Here is an 18,351-nt window from a genome sequence, read left to right on the forward strand (position 1 = left end):
TTAAACACTCAAACACAAGATGGAACTGATGAGCTGGGTGAAGCCACAGCATTATAATGTGCGTTATTACAAAAAAAAAGATTCATTTCTCAGATATCAGAGTGGAAAAGCAGAAAGGTGATTAAAAACTCAAATTACACAAGCAGTAAACACGATAAACTGAGGTTAGATTCTTTTATATATAATGAATGAAATTCCAGTGGGGAGAGGCACATTTAACACATCAAGTGTGATCTCAGGGTCACACTTAAAAACACACACACCATCTGTCTGAGGACATAAACATCTAATCAAAGCTTTTATATCAGCGCTAAAACTGAGCTGAGGGAGCTGCCAATTTGTGTTTGGCCCCTGTGAGGCATTTATGACACTAAACCTCAGCAGATGGGACCATTACGTTTATATAGACAGGTCGTTTTAGCCATGTATCTGCTCTGGCCAAAAACCACTTCAATGAAAACACACGTTCAAAACAATTCGTTTTCAAATACACTACTACTGGTATTCCTACCACCCTGATTACTTCTAACTACTATAACATTTGAAACTATTACTACTACTACATGATGCTAACTTCTACTGCTGCTGCCTGTTCTACTAATACTGCTACTACTAGAACTACTATGCCACTAACTATTGCTAGTTCTACTACTACTACTGCTGTAACTGCAGTTACCACTGCTGCTACTACAACAGCTACCAGTGCTAGCATATCCATGCTACCACTACTAGCTAGCACTCTTAGTAAGATTGCTATTAATACTACTAACTAGTACCTACCGCTACTATTACTGATAGAACTACTTACTACTACAGATACATTACCAGGAGTACCCAGTAACTGACTAACTGATTTGGTCTTTAGGTCAAAAGATATCTAACATTACAGGTTTAGGCTAAAACTGGGATAAATTTGGCTAAAAGGTGAAAGCTTTTTAGACATCTAGTTTAGGCTACATATATAGCAGTTGCTTCGACATTATTTAATGACTATATTCCAACATATACTTAAAACTCACCGTGAATCAACATTATAGGGATTTAAAGGAATAGTTTGACATTTTGGGAAATACGCTTATTCGCTTTCTCGCCAAGAGTTAGATGAGAAGATGGATACCACACACATCATGGCTGCCCTTTTAAATATGAAGCTAGAGCCAGAAAATCGGGTTAGCTTAGCTTAGCATAAAGCCTGAGGCAGTGGGAAACAGCCTGGCTCTGTTGAAAGATTTTAAAAAAATCCAGCCCAGCACTTCTAAAGCTCAATAACACTTTACATCTCATTTGTTTAATTTGTTAATCTGTTAAAAAACTGTTTAAAAGTTTGCAGTTTGACTGGGGGTTATGTGCTGGACAATTTCTTGGCCGAGCGCAGTGATAGTGAAGCATCTCTGTGTTTCTCTACTGTATTTCAGTTACTCTACTTTAAAGTGTAGTTAAGACTTGCTTAACTTTTAGCCCACGTTTTACCAAGACATCTAGATATTTGTTTGACCTGCAACTCAACAAACGGTGCTTACTGGTTGTGCCTACTAGAAGTACTATTACTAGAGTACAGGATTCATAAACAGGTGTATTTTATTCAAGGTGCAGCTGGATACAGTTATAACCATTGATAGCAGCAGTGGTCAGAATATGTGGGTTGAGTTTTCACACTGTGATATGTTCAAGAGCATCCAGTGATCTTAAATTGGCCTGTGGGCTTGGTGTTGACCCCCCCACCCCCAAAAATCGATGCCACGTCTTCATTTATTTTGCTCACCCGGCCCTAAAACCAAATGTGCCCACTGTAAACTGACTACCAATGTTTGTATGCTTACTTCTGAAACATTATGTGGTCATAAATCGCTGAATGTTGTCAGCAGATGTTTCCTGAGGGCCCAGAGTGAGACTTCATTCCTCTATGAAGGCAAGAGAACATTCAAAATACTTGCAGTTTGAAAAGTTCCATAAGACAGTGAATGAGTGTGAAAAAGAGTGTTCCTCTTTCCTTTACAAAGGGGCTATATGGCCATTTAGGGGGGAAATATCAACATCTGAAATCCTTATACAGTGTCTCTAAAATACAGAGGATCACATCTGAAAAACATGTAATTTTGTGTACCTACTATCCTTTAAAAGTACCATAATCCATCCCATTATTATTTTATAAGAACAACCACCTTTGTTTTCTCTCTAAAGTGAATTTTGGTTAAAAAAAACCCCCACTCCATTCATTTCCGTTCATTTATCCGTGGCTCAGCTGTGGGACTTTGTGTCCATATAAGGGAAAGGGGAGCTGCAGCGCTACCTGCTTCAGTCTGTTTTTGGTTTTTATTACTGCTTAGCTTCTGCTTCCAGAAATTCTTTCTGAATTACACTGTTAGGCCTTTTAAACCCAGGTGTGTTGTCAGATTTGCTGAACTTTGCCTTTAAACAAATAGCTCCTATTGAAGTGAATATTGCTAATGCTCGTGAACACTGCCACTAACACTTCCTATAATTTTTTCCTATAAGTCTTTCATATTGCTGTTGTGGAATTTTAGCCCACTGTTCATTGCGTTCTGCTTCACCTTAAGACACACTGGTAGGTTTTCGGGTTCTGCATCTGAACTGGGTCGGGACCAGTCCAAAATGTGGACTTGCTTTTGTGTTTCGGATAAATATCCAGAAAACATCCTGTCCTATGTTCAAATCAAATGCAAATAATAAGCTAAAACGACCCCAATTCAGATAACGTATTAATTCTAACCAATTATATTTTGTACAGTCACTCTAAAACATCATGTGTTCACCTTCATGTGATCTAGGATCTAATCTTAACCAATTTAAGAGACCTCTGTATTTTTAAACCATATGACATTTGTGTAGAAGTGAATGATCTTTACTTGAATCTTGCACTTCAGTCAAAATGTCTCTTACACAACCTTTATTTAATCAAGTAATCTCATTGAGATCGACATCTCTTTTGCAGTGTCTAGTATCTGCACATGATTTGGTCACTAAAGAAATTGTGGCTTCATTTTGTGGAAAAAATGACCGTCTCATGTATATCTTCCAGCTATTGTGATCATGGTCTGATGTATATTCACAGTAATTGGCCTTGTCATCATCCACTGAATAATGCTGAAATGAATAGTCGTCAGTCTGAAGAAGTTACGTATGTTAGAGATTATTGCTTACAACATGCAGCTAATTTAATATTCTTCTATCAAGCGCTCTATTGTTAAGGACCTTTCCAAATAAACAGCATAATTGAAAAATAATGAAGCTGAGGTTTGTTGGCGACAGTGCAGGGTACTATCTGCTCTGCACTCCACTCACTGCAGATGATAGTCTAACAGCAGGAGACTTGGATCAATGACCCACGTTGGTTTAGCTAAAAAAAACTAACAGATTTACTGCGTCTCTGTTTACATTAAAGTCTTTAATTAGGCATAATTCAAGTCTACCCTTAAAAGGGGTTAATTTTATGGTGTAACCTTTTAATTAAAATGAATTAATCATGCCAGTCTGCCTTCAGTGCCGCCACGTAGCTTCACTGTGGGGAGACTTGTAGTGATGCCACGAGAACGGTCATGAAACTAAAGGTCGCGGGTTTCATAACCAGCAGAGTTTGTCGTGTTGCGTGTCTTGTCAAATTCTGCTGAATCCATGCTTGCTCCCTCATTGTGTGGCCCTGTAACAGTGTCAGCTTAAAGCTTTAAAAATGTAAAACACGGCTCCTTTCATTCATTAACAACAAACCAAACAAAAGTATTTCGTAATCTCTAATTTAAGTTGCTTAGCAGGAAGCTGGGTCCAATTTGGCCTTGCAATATGTGTAAGCCTAAAGGAATGGTGCTGTGTATACGTTTATTGTGTTTGCATTATCATATTTTTTCTACAACTAGGCTTGTGGACAGAGACTTGCAGTGGTCATTATGCACCCGAACTGGATTTTTTCTCATGCTGAATTTCCACAGTAAAACATTGGCTTGTCTGTCTTTTTCATTTGCATCACAGACGTCAGCCATGCTGTATGTTCAAAGTTATTACCAGGATGCGGCCTGTGGTGGCTTTGAGCAGTGCTGCACTGGCAGGCGTAGTGTCATTGCAACAGTATATTATGTTATACTGTAGTTATAATGTCAACCCTATCCCCCCCTTTTTGGCTTTTCTCTGTGCTAGAAACATTTTTCCTGCTTACAAGGCAACCATGAACAAGCCATCATTTATGACAGTCTGTGTCCAGCAGGGGGCAGGATAACTGCAAGTTTGGACAGTATTTCTCATATGAATTATTATACATATATAGATATATATACATGTATTCATAGATGCACACTGCTGCCCCAGAAAAGCAAAGTGTGGGCTATTTGAGTCTGCTGTCTCTTCCAGTCACTTCCTGTGATCCTGACAGGAAGTTCCCTTATCCTGCAGAAATCCACAGAAGGTTCTAGAGCTTTACACGCGCGGAGCAGAAGAAAGTGGCACCCACTCCATGCCACACAGTCAGCGATCCTGTATTCACCGTCAGCTGCTGCAGTGATAGATCCAGCCACAGAAGCCATCAGAAAATGTGTCCTCCAGTGTCCTTGAGTCATTTAGGCTGGATGCCAAAACTCTAAAAAAAAAAAAAATTGCATTACATTTGAAGTCAGAGCCATTGGTCCAAACTCATTTAAAACAAAGTAGGACATGTCCTTTTTGGTACAGGAGTAATACAGCTTATCTTCACCATAGGTTTCTACTACCACTAATTCGCCCACACAGTGTAGACAGAAGACCAATTCAACACTCCTCACATGCTCTTCCCATATGGATTGTTTTGGGGGAAATCATATCAAATGTGGCTTGTCTGTGTTTAATGATCTGTCACATTGAACTGCTCTTTAACCCTTGTATAACCAGCAAGGCTGCCACTGTACACGTTTCCATGGCAACATGGATGTATTTGAAATTAATTTAAAGGGAAAACAGGTTTTTTCCCTTTTTTTAAAAATTAAATTCTCAGGAGGCCAAGTCAGCCATCAAAACAAGGCCTATAGAAACTCTTCCATGTAAGCTGTCCAAGAGCCTATTACATTCGCATATTTACCCAGGTGTATGTGAGCGCAGCAATGGTTCTTTGTCCTCCATTTAACATTTGTTCTGATTTCTGACAGCACCTGAAGGCAGCTGTGTTGAGTTCACGCCCCTTGAAACCCCTCCTTCCACTGACACTTTAAATACGTGGAGTATGCAGCGGATGGGTCAGTTCGGTGGAGGATACACGGTGTACGCACTCAGCAGGACCTTAGCCGTTTTCACGAACCGTAACGTTACCTGCTTTTTTCAACATCTACGTTGAGGTAACTTTTTTTATTTTTTTAGTCTAACACATTCTTAAACTGAATGCTGTTAACGTTAGATTTCAGACTGGTTTACTGACAAGCAACATGTTTGCTAGTTTTATTTACTGAATACATTACATTTATTATGTTGGTGTCTGTACTCAGCCTGAAGAGCAAATATAGTGTTTCTTACACGTTTACAAACTAGCTTTAGGGCAACTTTTGCGCAGTTACCTTAGCCGCAGGTTCTAAGTGAATCTTTTTACTGTTGCAATGTCTAATTTCAGTTACTAATTTGGATACACTGTTGTTTTTTGGCATTTATAGCCGAGCAAATTGAAGTTAAAAAGTACAGGAGCTAGCTATTACACTAGTTTTTCATTAGCAAGTTTAAAACACCCAAAGCCAAATTATCAAGCTAACAAGCCAGTGCCTAACTAAAGGGTAACGTTAGCACACAAAAAACATGCTAGCCTAAATCAATTTATATTTATAATGTTATAAATATAACGTTATAGTAAGAAGTTAACGCTGCTTTGTGGTTTTATTGTGATTAAATATGTAACGAATAACCTTTTGTGAGCGCGATTCCTACAGATTCCTAAACAAAGACACTGAGAAATTGTAATTATTACCGCTTACATTGATACAGTCTAGCAGCCTCTATTGGTTCAATATGTTTTAATGGGTCAGAGAGGTTACAGTGTGTATTGACAACGGTCTTCTGAAAGGTTATGTAACAAGTGCCAGGGGAAAAATGGAGTTCAATTAATAATCAGATAGCTATAAGTTCATTTAATGGCAGTAATGTATTCCAGAGTTTCCACATTAAAAAGGTTCAGTGACTCACCCTTACTTCAAAGAGTTCAACAACAATAAAATTTCATTAGTCTTGGTTCAGTGGAACACTTGCGAGTCCAGATGATCTCAAAGCTGTTTCAGATTCTTTTCTGGGTACTAACACTGAATACTGAATGAAATTTAAAGACACTGAATATCAGCACAAGTATTGGTCTTTCAATAAAAATTAAAAAAAAATTCATTAATGAATCAAAGACACACATCTAAATCCTAAATCTTAGTGAAGCTATTACCACTGAACTCTGTGAAACTAAATTGACTGTGGTAATCTACACGGGCAAACTACAAGCACTTTCTATCAAAGTACACAACAGCCGACATGTTGGTCTGAACACTTCAACACTGACCTTCTCATCACACCCAACCCCTGAGGGTAATGTGATGGTAATGTTAGTGGTCTTTTGATCTCCTCTCATGCTCAGGCCTGTTCTACAGTCCCTGATCCAGAGAAGGATTTAGCGACTGACAAGATGAATAGTTTCTACTGTTTTGTGTCTTTTCCCCACCAATTAATTAAGAATAACAGAGCTTTTTAATTTTAGTCTTCAAAGTATGTCACCGCTTGCTTTGCGGTGATACACCAGGAAAGTCTTAAAATGTCAAATTTGTCTTATGGTACCTCATCAACGCCCTCTTGACACATTTTTAAAGGGGAGTGAGTCTGTAATTATAGACAGATGCACATGTGAATCAGGGAGTGAATGGGAGTGTCATGTGGGCTATGTGGTAACAACAGTGTTTACTTCACACTCACACTTCCTCTTTCCTGTTTGTGTTTGTATCCAGCAGCCATGGCCCATCAGACAACAAAAGCCCTAAGGCACGGCGCCCCGAAACATTCCTTTGGGTATTAGTCTGCCCTGTTGTTTAGGCCGACCTCTTTTTTTTTTTTTTTTTTTTTTTTTTTTTTTTTTTCTCAGGGTGGCAGTTGTGGCTTGGAGCGGTGGTTTTCAATTCAACCATATGCAACATTAGAAATCAAGCTACACAGGTTCTCAAAGGCAGATGTAGTTATTACAATCTGAACAGAAAATGAAGACGAACAGACAACGTAACCCTGCCTCAGATGCTTAAGCCTCTCATATTGTCTTTATATATCTTCTCAGAACCAGAAACAATGCCAAACTGGGGAGGAGGCAACGAGTGTGCAGCATGCCATGGGACAGTTTACCACGCTGAGGAAGTGCAGTGTGATGGGAAGAGTTTCCACAAATGCTGTTTTCTCTGCAGTAAGTACAGCTGTGACACCTAAACTCCTGGACTAAGATCAAATTTAAAGGACCATAGCAGTGTTTTTGCATGTTTTAGCTCATGAAGTAGAGATCGACTGTATTTTATGGCACTGCTAACAATTTGCATGATGTCTTCTGTGGCTGTGCAGGAGCTTTCTAACATCTGAATTGACAACTGAAAAGCAGATAGAGAATAGCAGGATAGAACCCAATACAGGGATGAGTCAGGAGAAAGACTTGTGGACTCAGTTTCACCTCTCCACAGCTCATCAAAGGGAGCTTGTGCTGACTTTTCTCTCACTGGTCATCGGTTGTTGAGTTCACCCTGCATGAAATGTCAGTGAAGATGTTCCAGCAAAGACCTCGCACGGAGACCAGGATTATACAAACGCTTTCATTTAGCTGCCATCGAGAGAAGACCAAAGCAATCTGAGCCACAGAAGAAGAGGTTTTTTTTCCAGAGGTTCCTATACAAAGGCAGCTTTGTCTGACACTCCTACAGAGGAGATGATGAGCAGGGGGACTTCGTGTCCTTGGCTCTCCTTTGCCCTTTCCTTCAGTTTCTCAGTTTGACATTCTTTGACATTCGCCACTTTTCATTTCTCTGTATAAAAGGGAGTTATATACTGACAGAAATGTCACACAGTTGCAAACAGAGCTTCATATGACTCTTTGTACACTGACTGTGTCTTTATCTTCTTGATTTGCTTATACTCTATGCCAGTGGCAATGCATGAAGATTAAAGATCTAACTGTAGTGGAGGGGAACTGGAAATACTTGTGACGAAAACTCAGAGAAACCATAACAATTACAACAAATATGGTTTAAGGAAATATGAGGATTTAGGAGCGATTTGATTGAACATACAGGAATCTTCTAACAAGCTCGTAAAGCTTTCATTTTAAAAGCGTTGGCTAGAGACGTAACTGAAGACGTTTGTCCAGCCAGCTGTGTGAAATCTTAAACCACTATCAGATGGTCACACAGTGCAAACCAGTGTGTGAAGAATTCAACTAATCCCAGCAGCCAGTGTGCAGTCTTAAGCCACTGCAATGCTTTTGTTTTTTCAAACAATGCATCCTTTACTCTGTACAAACCTGCCAAAAATAGATTTCTCCGACAGCAACTGTATACTATTACTGATAAATCTAATAAATCCTGTACTGTTGTCAGAAAAACATATATGATGAAAATCTGGATAAAAATGGCATACATCTAAAATGTATTTCCACTACTGAATGCCTTTTCTCACTTTGTTTATGTATTAATAGTTTTACTATATAGGTTGATGAACACCTAGATGATACTTGTTGCGTGTCATGAATGGGGAAATTAGCTATAGAGACCAAGTTTTTTGTAGCAGGCTTGTTTTCAGCCCCGGAGGTTGCCGCTTGGTGTAAACACTGAATTAAGTTAAAGTGGCAGTGTTAAATTGAGCTAGATGGGTCAGTTGAAGTGGAATTCTTGAAATAATTTACAACCAGTTCAAGTGTAAAAACTGAAAGATGTGAGCTGAAGTGTAAGCAGTGAAAACAGTTGGAGTAAATTGTGTATGAACATTAGACGTTGTAGATCCTTGAAATTTGAGTTTTTTTGTTCAGAAGTGAAGATTTGTAACCTGAAAGGGTTTGAAGTGTCAGTTGAACTCAGTTGACGTGCAAGTGGTAAAAGTAGTAGTGGTCAGTAAAAGTGTAAGTAATGAAAGCTCTTCAATTCACTTGCACAATGCACTTAAATGAAAGTAATTTAATTTAAAGTGTAAGTCAAAGAGATAGTTGAAAGGCTCTCAATTTCACTGTTTTCTTCTTTTATTCTTTAATTGACAGTTCATCTGCTTTGAGTAATGAAACTTTAACTGACACATCAACTAGAAATTAGTTGATGTGTCAGTTAAAGTTTCATTACTCATTCTTACACTTCAGCTGACACTTCAAACAGTTTTAGGTATCAGATCTTCACCTTTCAATAAAAACAAAACTTAATCCACTCTTCTAAGTCCCACAACTTCCACTGTTCATACACAATTTACTCCAACTGCTTTCAGTGCTTACTGTTCAACCAATGCTTCAACTGAAATCTTTCAGTTTTTTACATTAAAACTGGTGCTAATTTCTTTCAAGACTTCCACTTCAACTGACCCTTCCAGTTCAATTTATCACTCACACTAAAGCTGACATCTCAACTAATTTTAGTGCTTGAAGTTCAGCTGAATCTTCCTCTAAAATCTTCTACAGCGCACACTCTTGAATTGACACTTCAGCTTCATTCAGTGCTTACACTTAAACTGAAACTATCAGCTTCTTTTAGTCCTTCCATTTTAAATGCCACTTCAACTTCTTTCAGTAGTTGCATTTCAGCTGCCACTTCAACTCCTCTCAGTATTTCAAATGTCTCACATGCAAGTTTTCAGCAGCGAGCAGACGTAAATTTAGCCTTTTGTAGTTAATATAATAATTTTACAGCATCGCCCTCTTTCTCCCTAAAACCAAGAGCAGATGCTAATTGTTGTCTCTGAGAACATTTCAGCGACATCTGGATCACAGGAAGATACTGTATTTCTTTGCTAGGTGCACAGTGACACCATTCCACTTATGTAACTCCTTCTGTGTGTGTGTGTCCTCAGTGGTCTGCAGGAAGGGCTTAGACAGCACCACACTGGCTATTCATGACCAGGAGATCTACTGCAAGTCATGCTACGGGAAGAAGTACGGCCCAAAAGGCTACGGCTACGGTCAGGGGGCGGGGACGCTAAACATGGACCGAGGAGAGCGGCTGGGAATCAAACATGAAGAGTAAGATAGGCTGCTGCATAAGCCCCAAATGTAACATAATGTATTTTAGATGTATATTTAGATGCACAGGTTTGAGTCAATTTGACTAATCCTTATGAAGCATGATCACTATGATTATTTCAACCAACATTGAACAAGTATGCTGTGTGGTCACTGTTTGGCAATATGACACTGTATTATCATGCAATTCATCACTGCTGTATGCTGTTGCTCAGAGTTGTGTTGTGCTTCTGTCTCCCCGTGTTGCTTGCTATGCTTCGTCAGAGCTGTGTTGACATCCATTCCAGCACTGAAATGTTTCCATCTGATGGGATGATAAAAAACGAATTAAGTGCAAATGTACAAATTTAGATGCAATTTAACAGTAAAATGCCCTGCAGTGCTGCAAGTAACTACGAAATTACTTTAAATTTGACTCCGTTTTGCAACTTTTTAGATTCAATACAATACAAATTACATCTTAAAAGGTCTGAATAAAGGAACATTCATCAGACTTTATCATTCATCAGAATTGCACAAGTGGTTGCCATGAGTTGCCAGTGCTATTGTCTCCAAACAGTATGCATTCATGATGCTGAACTTGAACTAGTTCCCAAATACATGAACTTGAAAAAAAAAAATACTTGACATAGAATTGCTGACGTGGTCAAAATGCCAAAAAAAATTGGATTTTACTTTGGCCATTATTGCCCTCCACTAGTATAGCAGCTTTCTAACTTGACCAGAGAACAGCATGGTGCTGTATTTCAACATGAGTCAGTGGAAATAGCTAGATGAGTGGGTAACTGGTAGTAAGAGCCACTACTGGGTGGCCTAGTGATTAGAGAGATTGTCCAGTAACTAAAAGCTAACAGGTTTTGTCTCTTGTTAGCTTTTAGGACCGCAATCTAAATGTCTGTAATGTAAGGGTCCTAAGTTAGTAGGACGAGTTTCACTGTCAGGTCAGCTACAGTACAGATCGGCAGTCCTGGCGCTTGTAGGACACTTCAGCAGGCCAAATACAAAAGGCTTGAGTCCTCCAGTTCAAATATGTTATGTATGAAACCCTCTGCTGCATCCTTTTCTGTTTCTCAATGCCTGAACCACAAAGCTTTGAGAGAGGAAAGAAATGTTGACAGGAATATTCGCAAACAATCTGCCCCTTTATCAAATCCATCTTGGCTGCAGCAGTTCCCAGCTGGTTTGGTGAACAGTGTAGATCCAAGAAGAGAAAAGTCCAAGCTGAAGTCTGAAATTCAGAGTGATGACCGAAGAGCTTAATACATCATCTAATAGATCCGGTTCATTGCTTTGCATGCATTAGAGGCCCTGGAACGGGTCTACTTTCTGGGCACTCATACTAAAAAAATGACATCCACTTCTGAGAGCTGAAGAGTGTGTATCCTTACATACACAGGATATGAAAGCACCATAAACACAACACCTACCCAGAATGCTTACTCCTGCCTCAGACGTGGTGATGACTGTTATGAAAGAGTTTATTATGTAACCAGCAGAATCCTGCTTTCCCTCCTCTCTGTCCTCTGCCACAAAGGGCTTCATTCATGGGCAACTGGGGCTGGCAGTCACCCTCCGATAAGCACCGCTCCAGGGTCCCAGTGTGCCCCGCTCACTTTCCCACCAATGTCTGAGCACAGAGAGAGGGATAGTAGAGGAGGAGGGTGTGCCAGGTTTATTTCTGGTCTTTTTAAAAATGGTATTCACAATCATTTATAAAGTTGTCAGACAACAGATATTAATGAATTCAAGAATTAATGTTTAACTGATACATAATTAAGGTTCTTGCTAAGGTATTTATTACGGCAGATGGCAGTGTTTTGGGTCATTCTTGCTTCACTATTAGTAAATGAGTAAATGTTTTGACGAGAACAGAGGAGGTTCTGGTACGGAAAGAGTTTCATTCCGAAATCAGATATTCACCACTTAAAAAAGTGTTTTTTACAGAATGATCTGTAAAAACTTATTTTCTATGACATTAATTACTTTTTAAAGGATCAATTTCAGTCTTTAGATGACAAAATAATATATATTTATATTTAAAAACTAGATGATTTAGATTTTAGACATACTGAATGATGGTGATTTTTGGATTCATGTTTTTTAGAAACAATTTGTCATGTGCATTATATGCCCCCCCCCCCCAGGACACAGACTCACAGACCGACCACCAACCCCAACCCATCCAAATTTGCCCAGAAGTTTGGAGGTTCCGAGAAATGTGCCCGGTGTGGAGACTCTGTCTTTGCAGCCGAGAAGATCATGGGGGCAGGCAAGGTGAGAGTTTTATCTAAAGCATCTTCTGCTCTCTGTTGACGCCACAGAGCTAAGGCGATGCCTTCATATTGCTTGTTTTGGCTGACCACTCATGCAGAATTAAAAACTGAAATATCTCAACAATTATTGGATGGATTGCCATGAAACATTATACAAACATTCATGGTCTCAGGAGGATGCATGCTATTGACTTTGGTGATCTGCTGACTTTTTCCTCAAGTGCCACTAGCAGGATAAACCTATTCAGTGAGCTATCTAAACATCTACTAGATGGATTAGCACAAACTTTATGCAGACATTTGTGGTTCCCAGTGGATGTATCCTAACGACTTTGGTGATCCCGTGAGGTTGACATTCGTAGTTTTGAGTGAAACATCTATTGAATGGATTGCCATGAAACTTGGTACAGACACTCACGTCCCCCTCAGGAAGAATTGTGATCCCCCTGACTTTTCATCTTTCCAGTGCTTTGGCTTATGAGCAAAACTAGGGACTGTCCCATCAGCCTCAGCTGTACTTTGTGTTTAGCGCTAATTAGCAAATGCTAACATGACATAAACCAATATGGGTAACATGTTAAACATTCTACCTGTTAAACATCAGCATGTTTACATTGTTCTTTTGCTCATGTTAGCATGCTGACTTTAGCATTTAGCTCAAGTCACTGATGCGACTTAGTACAGCCTCACAGAGCTGCTAGCTTTGCTGTAGACTCAGTAACCAATACATTGACAACAGTATTCGATTAATCGATCATAATCATTTCAACATTACACTTTGGATCATTGTTCATCTCTGTATGTAGGATATAGTAAATATTCCAGTAAAGCCAGAAAGATGAGTATGCAGAATAAAAAACACACTTTGGATACAGTATGCACTGTCACGCTGTAAATTGAGGCATCTGCCATTTGGCTTTCACTTGTTGAGCCAAGTTGAAATAAATTATGACTCTTGGCTAAGGTTATTAATTTATTGTCATGACAACACTGACGGAGAGTGTACAACTAGGCTGTGCCTGGGAATCTGATCTTGTACCACAGACTTGAAGAATGTGCTCCTGCAACTCTATTCTGGTGTTTCTTGTTGACACTAATGACAAAACTTAATGTGTTTAACAGAATTTAAGCTGCAGTGTGAACTTAACTGGGTTATAATTGACCTCGTGTAGTGTGTATTCAACTTTTACAGAACGATCATTATATACAGTTTTAGCATCAACAGCCCCAACAGAAATCAAACCTCTAACCCAAGCCGTGTTGGTTCCGTGAACTCCACAGGACCACAATCTACATCACAAACCACACACGGGTGAAACTTGTTTGACCGGATTGAACGCACATGGTTTTTACAGTGCTGAACCACATGCGGGAGGTTTGGTGTGGTCTCTCCTAATGAGAGAACACAAATCCTGTTTTCTGATTGAAGCCAACCCATAAAGTTTGGATGGGAGCTTCCTAACAGCTGGCGTTAATCGTGCGAGGCTGCCTGGACCACTGGGGTTCTGGCAGATGTTGTTGACACACAAATTTACAGTAGATGAAGTCATGAGGCCTACACTCTTGAGATGTATCGGCAGGATGTTTAGTGCTGAGGAAGAAAATCAATGAGTCTCAGAGTAAACTTGTCCCCAGAGGAGCAAAGATTTGTGTTCTGCAGATATCTGTTTCCTCTAAAAACGGGACCATTTCCTGTCGCTGAGAGCTGTTAATGTGTTTCCTAATGGGAGGAAATCTATGGGAGGCTTTACTCATTTGCTAAATATAACTGTAATTTTCTGTATAATGAAGACATTCAGAAAACTGAGCAGCTTTGATGGGACTTGATGAAGGAAATGATGACATATGCTCCAACATCTGTTATCAGCAGTTATCAGCTGTAAATAACTACAAACACTGTGCAAGCCTAACAGATGAAGGTAGATTTAGCATAAAAGCTTGAACTTGAACAGCTGCCACTGTAGGTATAAAATTCAAATTCTCTCTTTCTCCTCATAGCCGTGGCATAAGAACTGCTTCCGCTGTGCAAAATGTGGCAAGAGCCTGGAGTCGACCACTCAGACTGAGAAAGACGGAGAAATCTACTGCAAAGGTGAGATGAAACGGAATACGTGTAGCGTTAGAGCATTACAACACAACGTTTCTGTTACAACTTTGAATTTCTGATGGGATTACTGTCGTTACTAAGATTTCACAGAGAGCCAGGAATAATACAAGGTAAAATCACATTTGCGTTAGCCAACACATGTTGGCAGAGCAAGAGCAGAATAAATCCACCACGCACGGCGACATGAGCAATCTGCCGGAGAGGGATCCAGCAGCAACAAATGTTCTCACTAAAACATCCATTAATGAGTAATATGTTTAGTTAGTTTGTGTGATCACTGACATAATGGCCCTAAATCCTCTCAAACTGTAGTTCTTCAACAGAAAGGTCATGGCATGAAGACAGATGTTGACATGTAAGAGTTGAGCATGACAAAATGAACACGGCGCAAACTGCAGTCTGATGAAGGTCCGCTACAACAGGTAGCGTGCGTGTGTGTGTGTGTGTTTAAGTTGTAGGAACTGGAATCAGGTTTGTTTGGCCTCCCAAACGCACGGCATGCCTCTAGCCATGGCAGTGTTGCGTTGCCATGGCATTTTTTTCATGTTCCCCAGAGGATGACGCCTAATGACTTCGGTGATCCGCTTTCTGACTTCTCCTGTAGCGCCACCACGAGGTTGACATTTGCTGTTTTGAATGAAATGTCTCGACAGCTGTGCCATGAAATTTGGTACAAACATTCGTGTGGATGAATAATAATAACCCTTACCTTTTTCATCTAGTGCCATCATCACATCAAGGTTTCAATTCGTCCAATACTTTGGTTTATGACCAAATACCTGCCATCTAATACTTTGGTTTATATAGGTTATATATAACCCTTATATATCAGCCTCAGCCACACTTTGGGTTTAGTGCTAATCAGCAAATGTTAGCATGCTAACATGCTAAACTAAGATGGTCAACATGGTAAACATTACACCTGCTAAACATCAGCATGTTAACGTTGCCATCGTCATGTTAGCATTTAGCTCTCAGTCACTTATTGCTGAGGCTAAGAGAACCTTCAGGAACCAAACACAACAAACGTTTCCAGTCTGGTTCAGACTAAAGAAAACAAACTGCAGGTACAGTATGATCACACTGTGAGAATTCAACCTGATCCAAACGACAGCGACAGCCGTGTCTTTGAAACCAAAGTTGCAACACTCGGGTGGAACTGTTGCCGCAGCAACACGTTACTGCAGATGTGATGACTGTGAAATAAGCACTTAGATCACCTCTGTTAGATTTACATACATTTGACTGTCTTATGATTCAGTCAGGTCAAATTTACAGCTGACACCTGCTCATAAAAATGATTAACTAGTTATTCACAAATATCGATTTGTGGATAGATGAAAAGGTTTCTCAGCATTATGTAGAGAGCGGCTCTTGCAGCCAAGTCACTGCTGATGTGATCATACTGTATCAGCCCAAACAGAACTGGATGTACTGGCTCTTATGTAACAACCCCTTGACACAAAACACACTCTTTCACTCACAGATGAGCTGTTATGTCACATTTGGTGTGTTGGTTTGGCTGGACGACACTGGCCTCGTCAAGCTAACAGAGCTGCTTACTGTACTCTAGACTTTAGAGGGCAGAAACATCTGCAGTCTGACCTCCACAGTGATTTCTCCCTCCTCATCAGCACAATGAGATGGGACGGTTTGGTTAAACAGAAGACACACACACACAGTGATACACACTGGCAGACATAGAAGCCGACATAAACACACAGACACACACACACACACACAGATGTCAGCAGATGGATGTTTGCTGAATGTCATAATGAAACCTTGTACTGATGAGGAGGAATGCTGCATCTCAGCTCTAAACCCAAACAGACCAGACTCTGCTGCTGCTATCAATCAGTGGTTTCGCCTCTAACAGAGGCATCCTGACTCTGTCTCTGCAAACGAAAGGTTTCCAAACACTTTTAACAGTTTGTGTAAAACTATCCAGGAGGGGTTTGCAGAGACTTTAAAGAATTGAGCTCACTGCTCAGGTTGTGGTCAAACACAACCTGAGCAGTGAGCTTATTTTAAGCGTCACATGTTGATGGGAGATAAACGGAGTGTTAGAGCTGGGAAACTGCACTGTGCGAGACGTTCTTTGTGCACACACACACACACACTTAGGTGTTGAAGGTGGTCAACACTGCTGGAATTATGTGCAACAGGAAGATGAGGGGGATGTCATTAGGCCTTTACTACAGCAGGAAAAGCACAGGTGTAAATAATAAATGGATGGTGGCTGAATTCCATTTAGCTGCTTCAGTTTCAGGGTCTCCTGGTATTGCGCATGCAGGCTCACTGTCACACTGTCATGGCTTACTGGGACAGCTGAAGAGAACAGAGCCATCCTCAATGTTATCAGTAACACAACTGTGATTTTCCGACCATGACAGGTCAAAATGCGTCACCCAAAACAGTAAAACGCGCTGTTCCGCTCACCCGGACACCTTTTTATCCATCAAGCTAGTGTTGTGGTGACTTGGTTAAGTATGGAAAACACCAGCTGTAGCTCACCTCAATACACTGGAACTCAGTGGCATAAATAGTCATAATAATGGAAGATATGTGTAGCTCAGTGATGGAACCAGCTACTTGATATTGGAAGAAAGCAGGCTGACCTTTTACTTGGGATGGAAAATATCACTGGATCAGCTGTGGGATGTAGTGAGGTACTCTTTGATGATGAAAAGATAAACATTTGTTTGTCAAGAGAAACTGTGTGTTTAAACCCAAACTGCAGACATTTGGGAAGCTAAAATGATGTTGTGTGTAATTCATCTAAGAAGCTATCTAAGAAGGTATTTGTGTGCCCAGTTGAGATCTGGTGTTTTACCAGTGTGTTTAAACTGGACAGTGTGGAAGTCTGGAAGAAGAAAAGCACATTTGTTCAATTTACCATCTCAATGATACAGAAAATGAGTTCAATTGTGTTTTTTTGTGTTTGCTGGGAACCCTGCAATACTTTTAGCAGATTAAAAGACTGAATTGGCTGTTCACTTATGAAACATATTAGTTAGCCGGATATATATTTCTTTTCTTTCTTCTGCCATTCAGTGTAAAATGTATTTGAAATATTGCACATAAATATGTTATTTGAAAGTATATAATGTACTGTACATATACATACAGTATAGTGTTTTTTTTCTTTTGGTTTTGTGTATTACGGGATGACGTCCTGTCATATCTTGGATGTTTGATATATATATATATAGCGGTGTCTGGTGATCCCATGAGGGATGGGCCACATGTTTGGCATGACATGGAAATAAGAACTAACCAGCGTAATTCACACACTGGTGAGGTTTCTTCCTTCTTTGCGAGCTTGTTACAGCAACATTAAATCATTTTCTTCCTCAGCTGTTCAGTTTGTTTTGGTATAAAGCCGCTTTGGCTGATATCATCGTGCTGTGGGCAGCTTACTGACATCACCTTACAACATTTACCCAGTTTTTAAAAGGGCGGTTTTTAGTCAGTAACTTAAGGATGCAGCTTTGGAACAATAAAATCTTAAGCTCCTTAATGTTAATTCTTTCCTCTCCTTCCCCCCCCAGCGTGTTACGCCAAGAACTTCGGGCCCAAAGGGTTCGGTTACGGCCAGGGAGCCGGCGCTTTGGTTCACGCTCAGTGATGGCTGAACTGGATCACTCAGACACAGACAGTCACACCTTTATACATTCCTCTGTCCAACATCAACATCAACCAGCCCCCTTTTCTTGTGTTTTCTCCCTCGAATGCTTTTATGTTGAATTAAGTGCTCATGGTACAAATAAAAACATTAACAAACCAAA

The 18,351-nt window shown here is 40.0% G+C and overlaps 1 protein-coding gene across 1 annotated transcript; it reads left to right on the forward strand.

Annotated features, from left to right (window-relative positions):
- The first annotated feature begins 5,153 nt into the window (after window positions 1-5,153).
- Window positions 5,154-18,351, forward strand: csrp2 (cysteine and glycine-rich protein 2). The gene is made up of 6 exons (XM_044186969.1): window positions 5,154-5,312; window positions 7,262-7,384; window positions 10,012-10,180; window positions 12,325-12,454; window positions 14,452-14,545; window positions 18,115-18,351. The coding sequence occupies exons 2-6, from the start codon at window positions 7,273-7,275 to the stop codon at window positions 18,189-18,191; spliced, it is 582 nt and encodes a 193-aa protein (XP_044042904.1). The 5' UTR covers window positions 5,154-5,312; window positions 7,262-7,272; the 3' UTR covers window positions 18,192-18,351.

Source organism: Siniperca chuatsi, linkage group LG23, assembly GCF_020085105.1.
Source record: "Siniperca chuatsi isolate FFG_IHB_CAS linkage group LG23, ASM2008510v1, whole genome shotgun sequence".
Classification (NCBI taxonomy): domain Eukaryota; kingdom Metazoa; phylum Chordata; class Actinopteri; order Centrarchiformes; family Sinipercidae; genus Siniperca; species Siniperca chuatsi.

Excerpts from the sequence above, each read along its gene's own strand:
- csrp2 (XM_044186969.1), top strand. The coding sequence starts at position 7,273 with ATGCCAAACTGGGGAGGAGGCAACGAGTGTGCAGCATGCCATGGGACA. Across the intron at positions 7,385-10,011 it reads CAAATGCTGTTTTCTCTGCA|TGGTCTGCAGGAAGGGCTTA; the intron begins GTAAGTACAGCT and ends GTGTGTCCTCAG. Across the intron at positions 12,455-14,451 it reads AGATCATGGGGGCAGGCAAG|CCGTGGCATAAGAACTGCTT; the intron begins GTGAGAGTTTTA and ends TTCTCCTCATAG.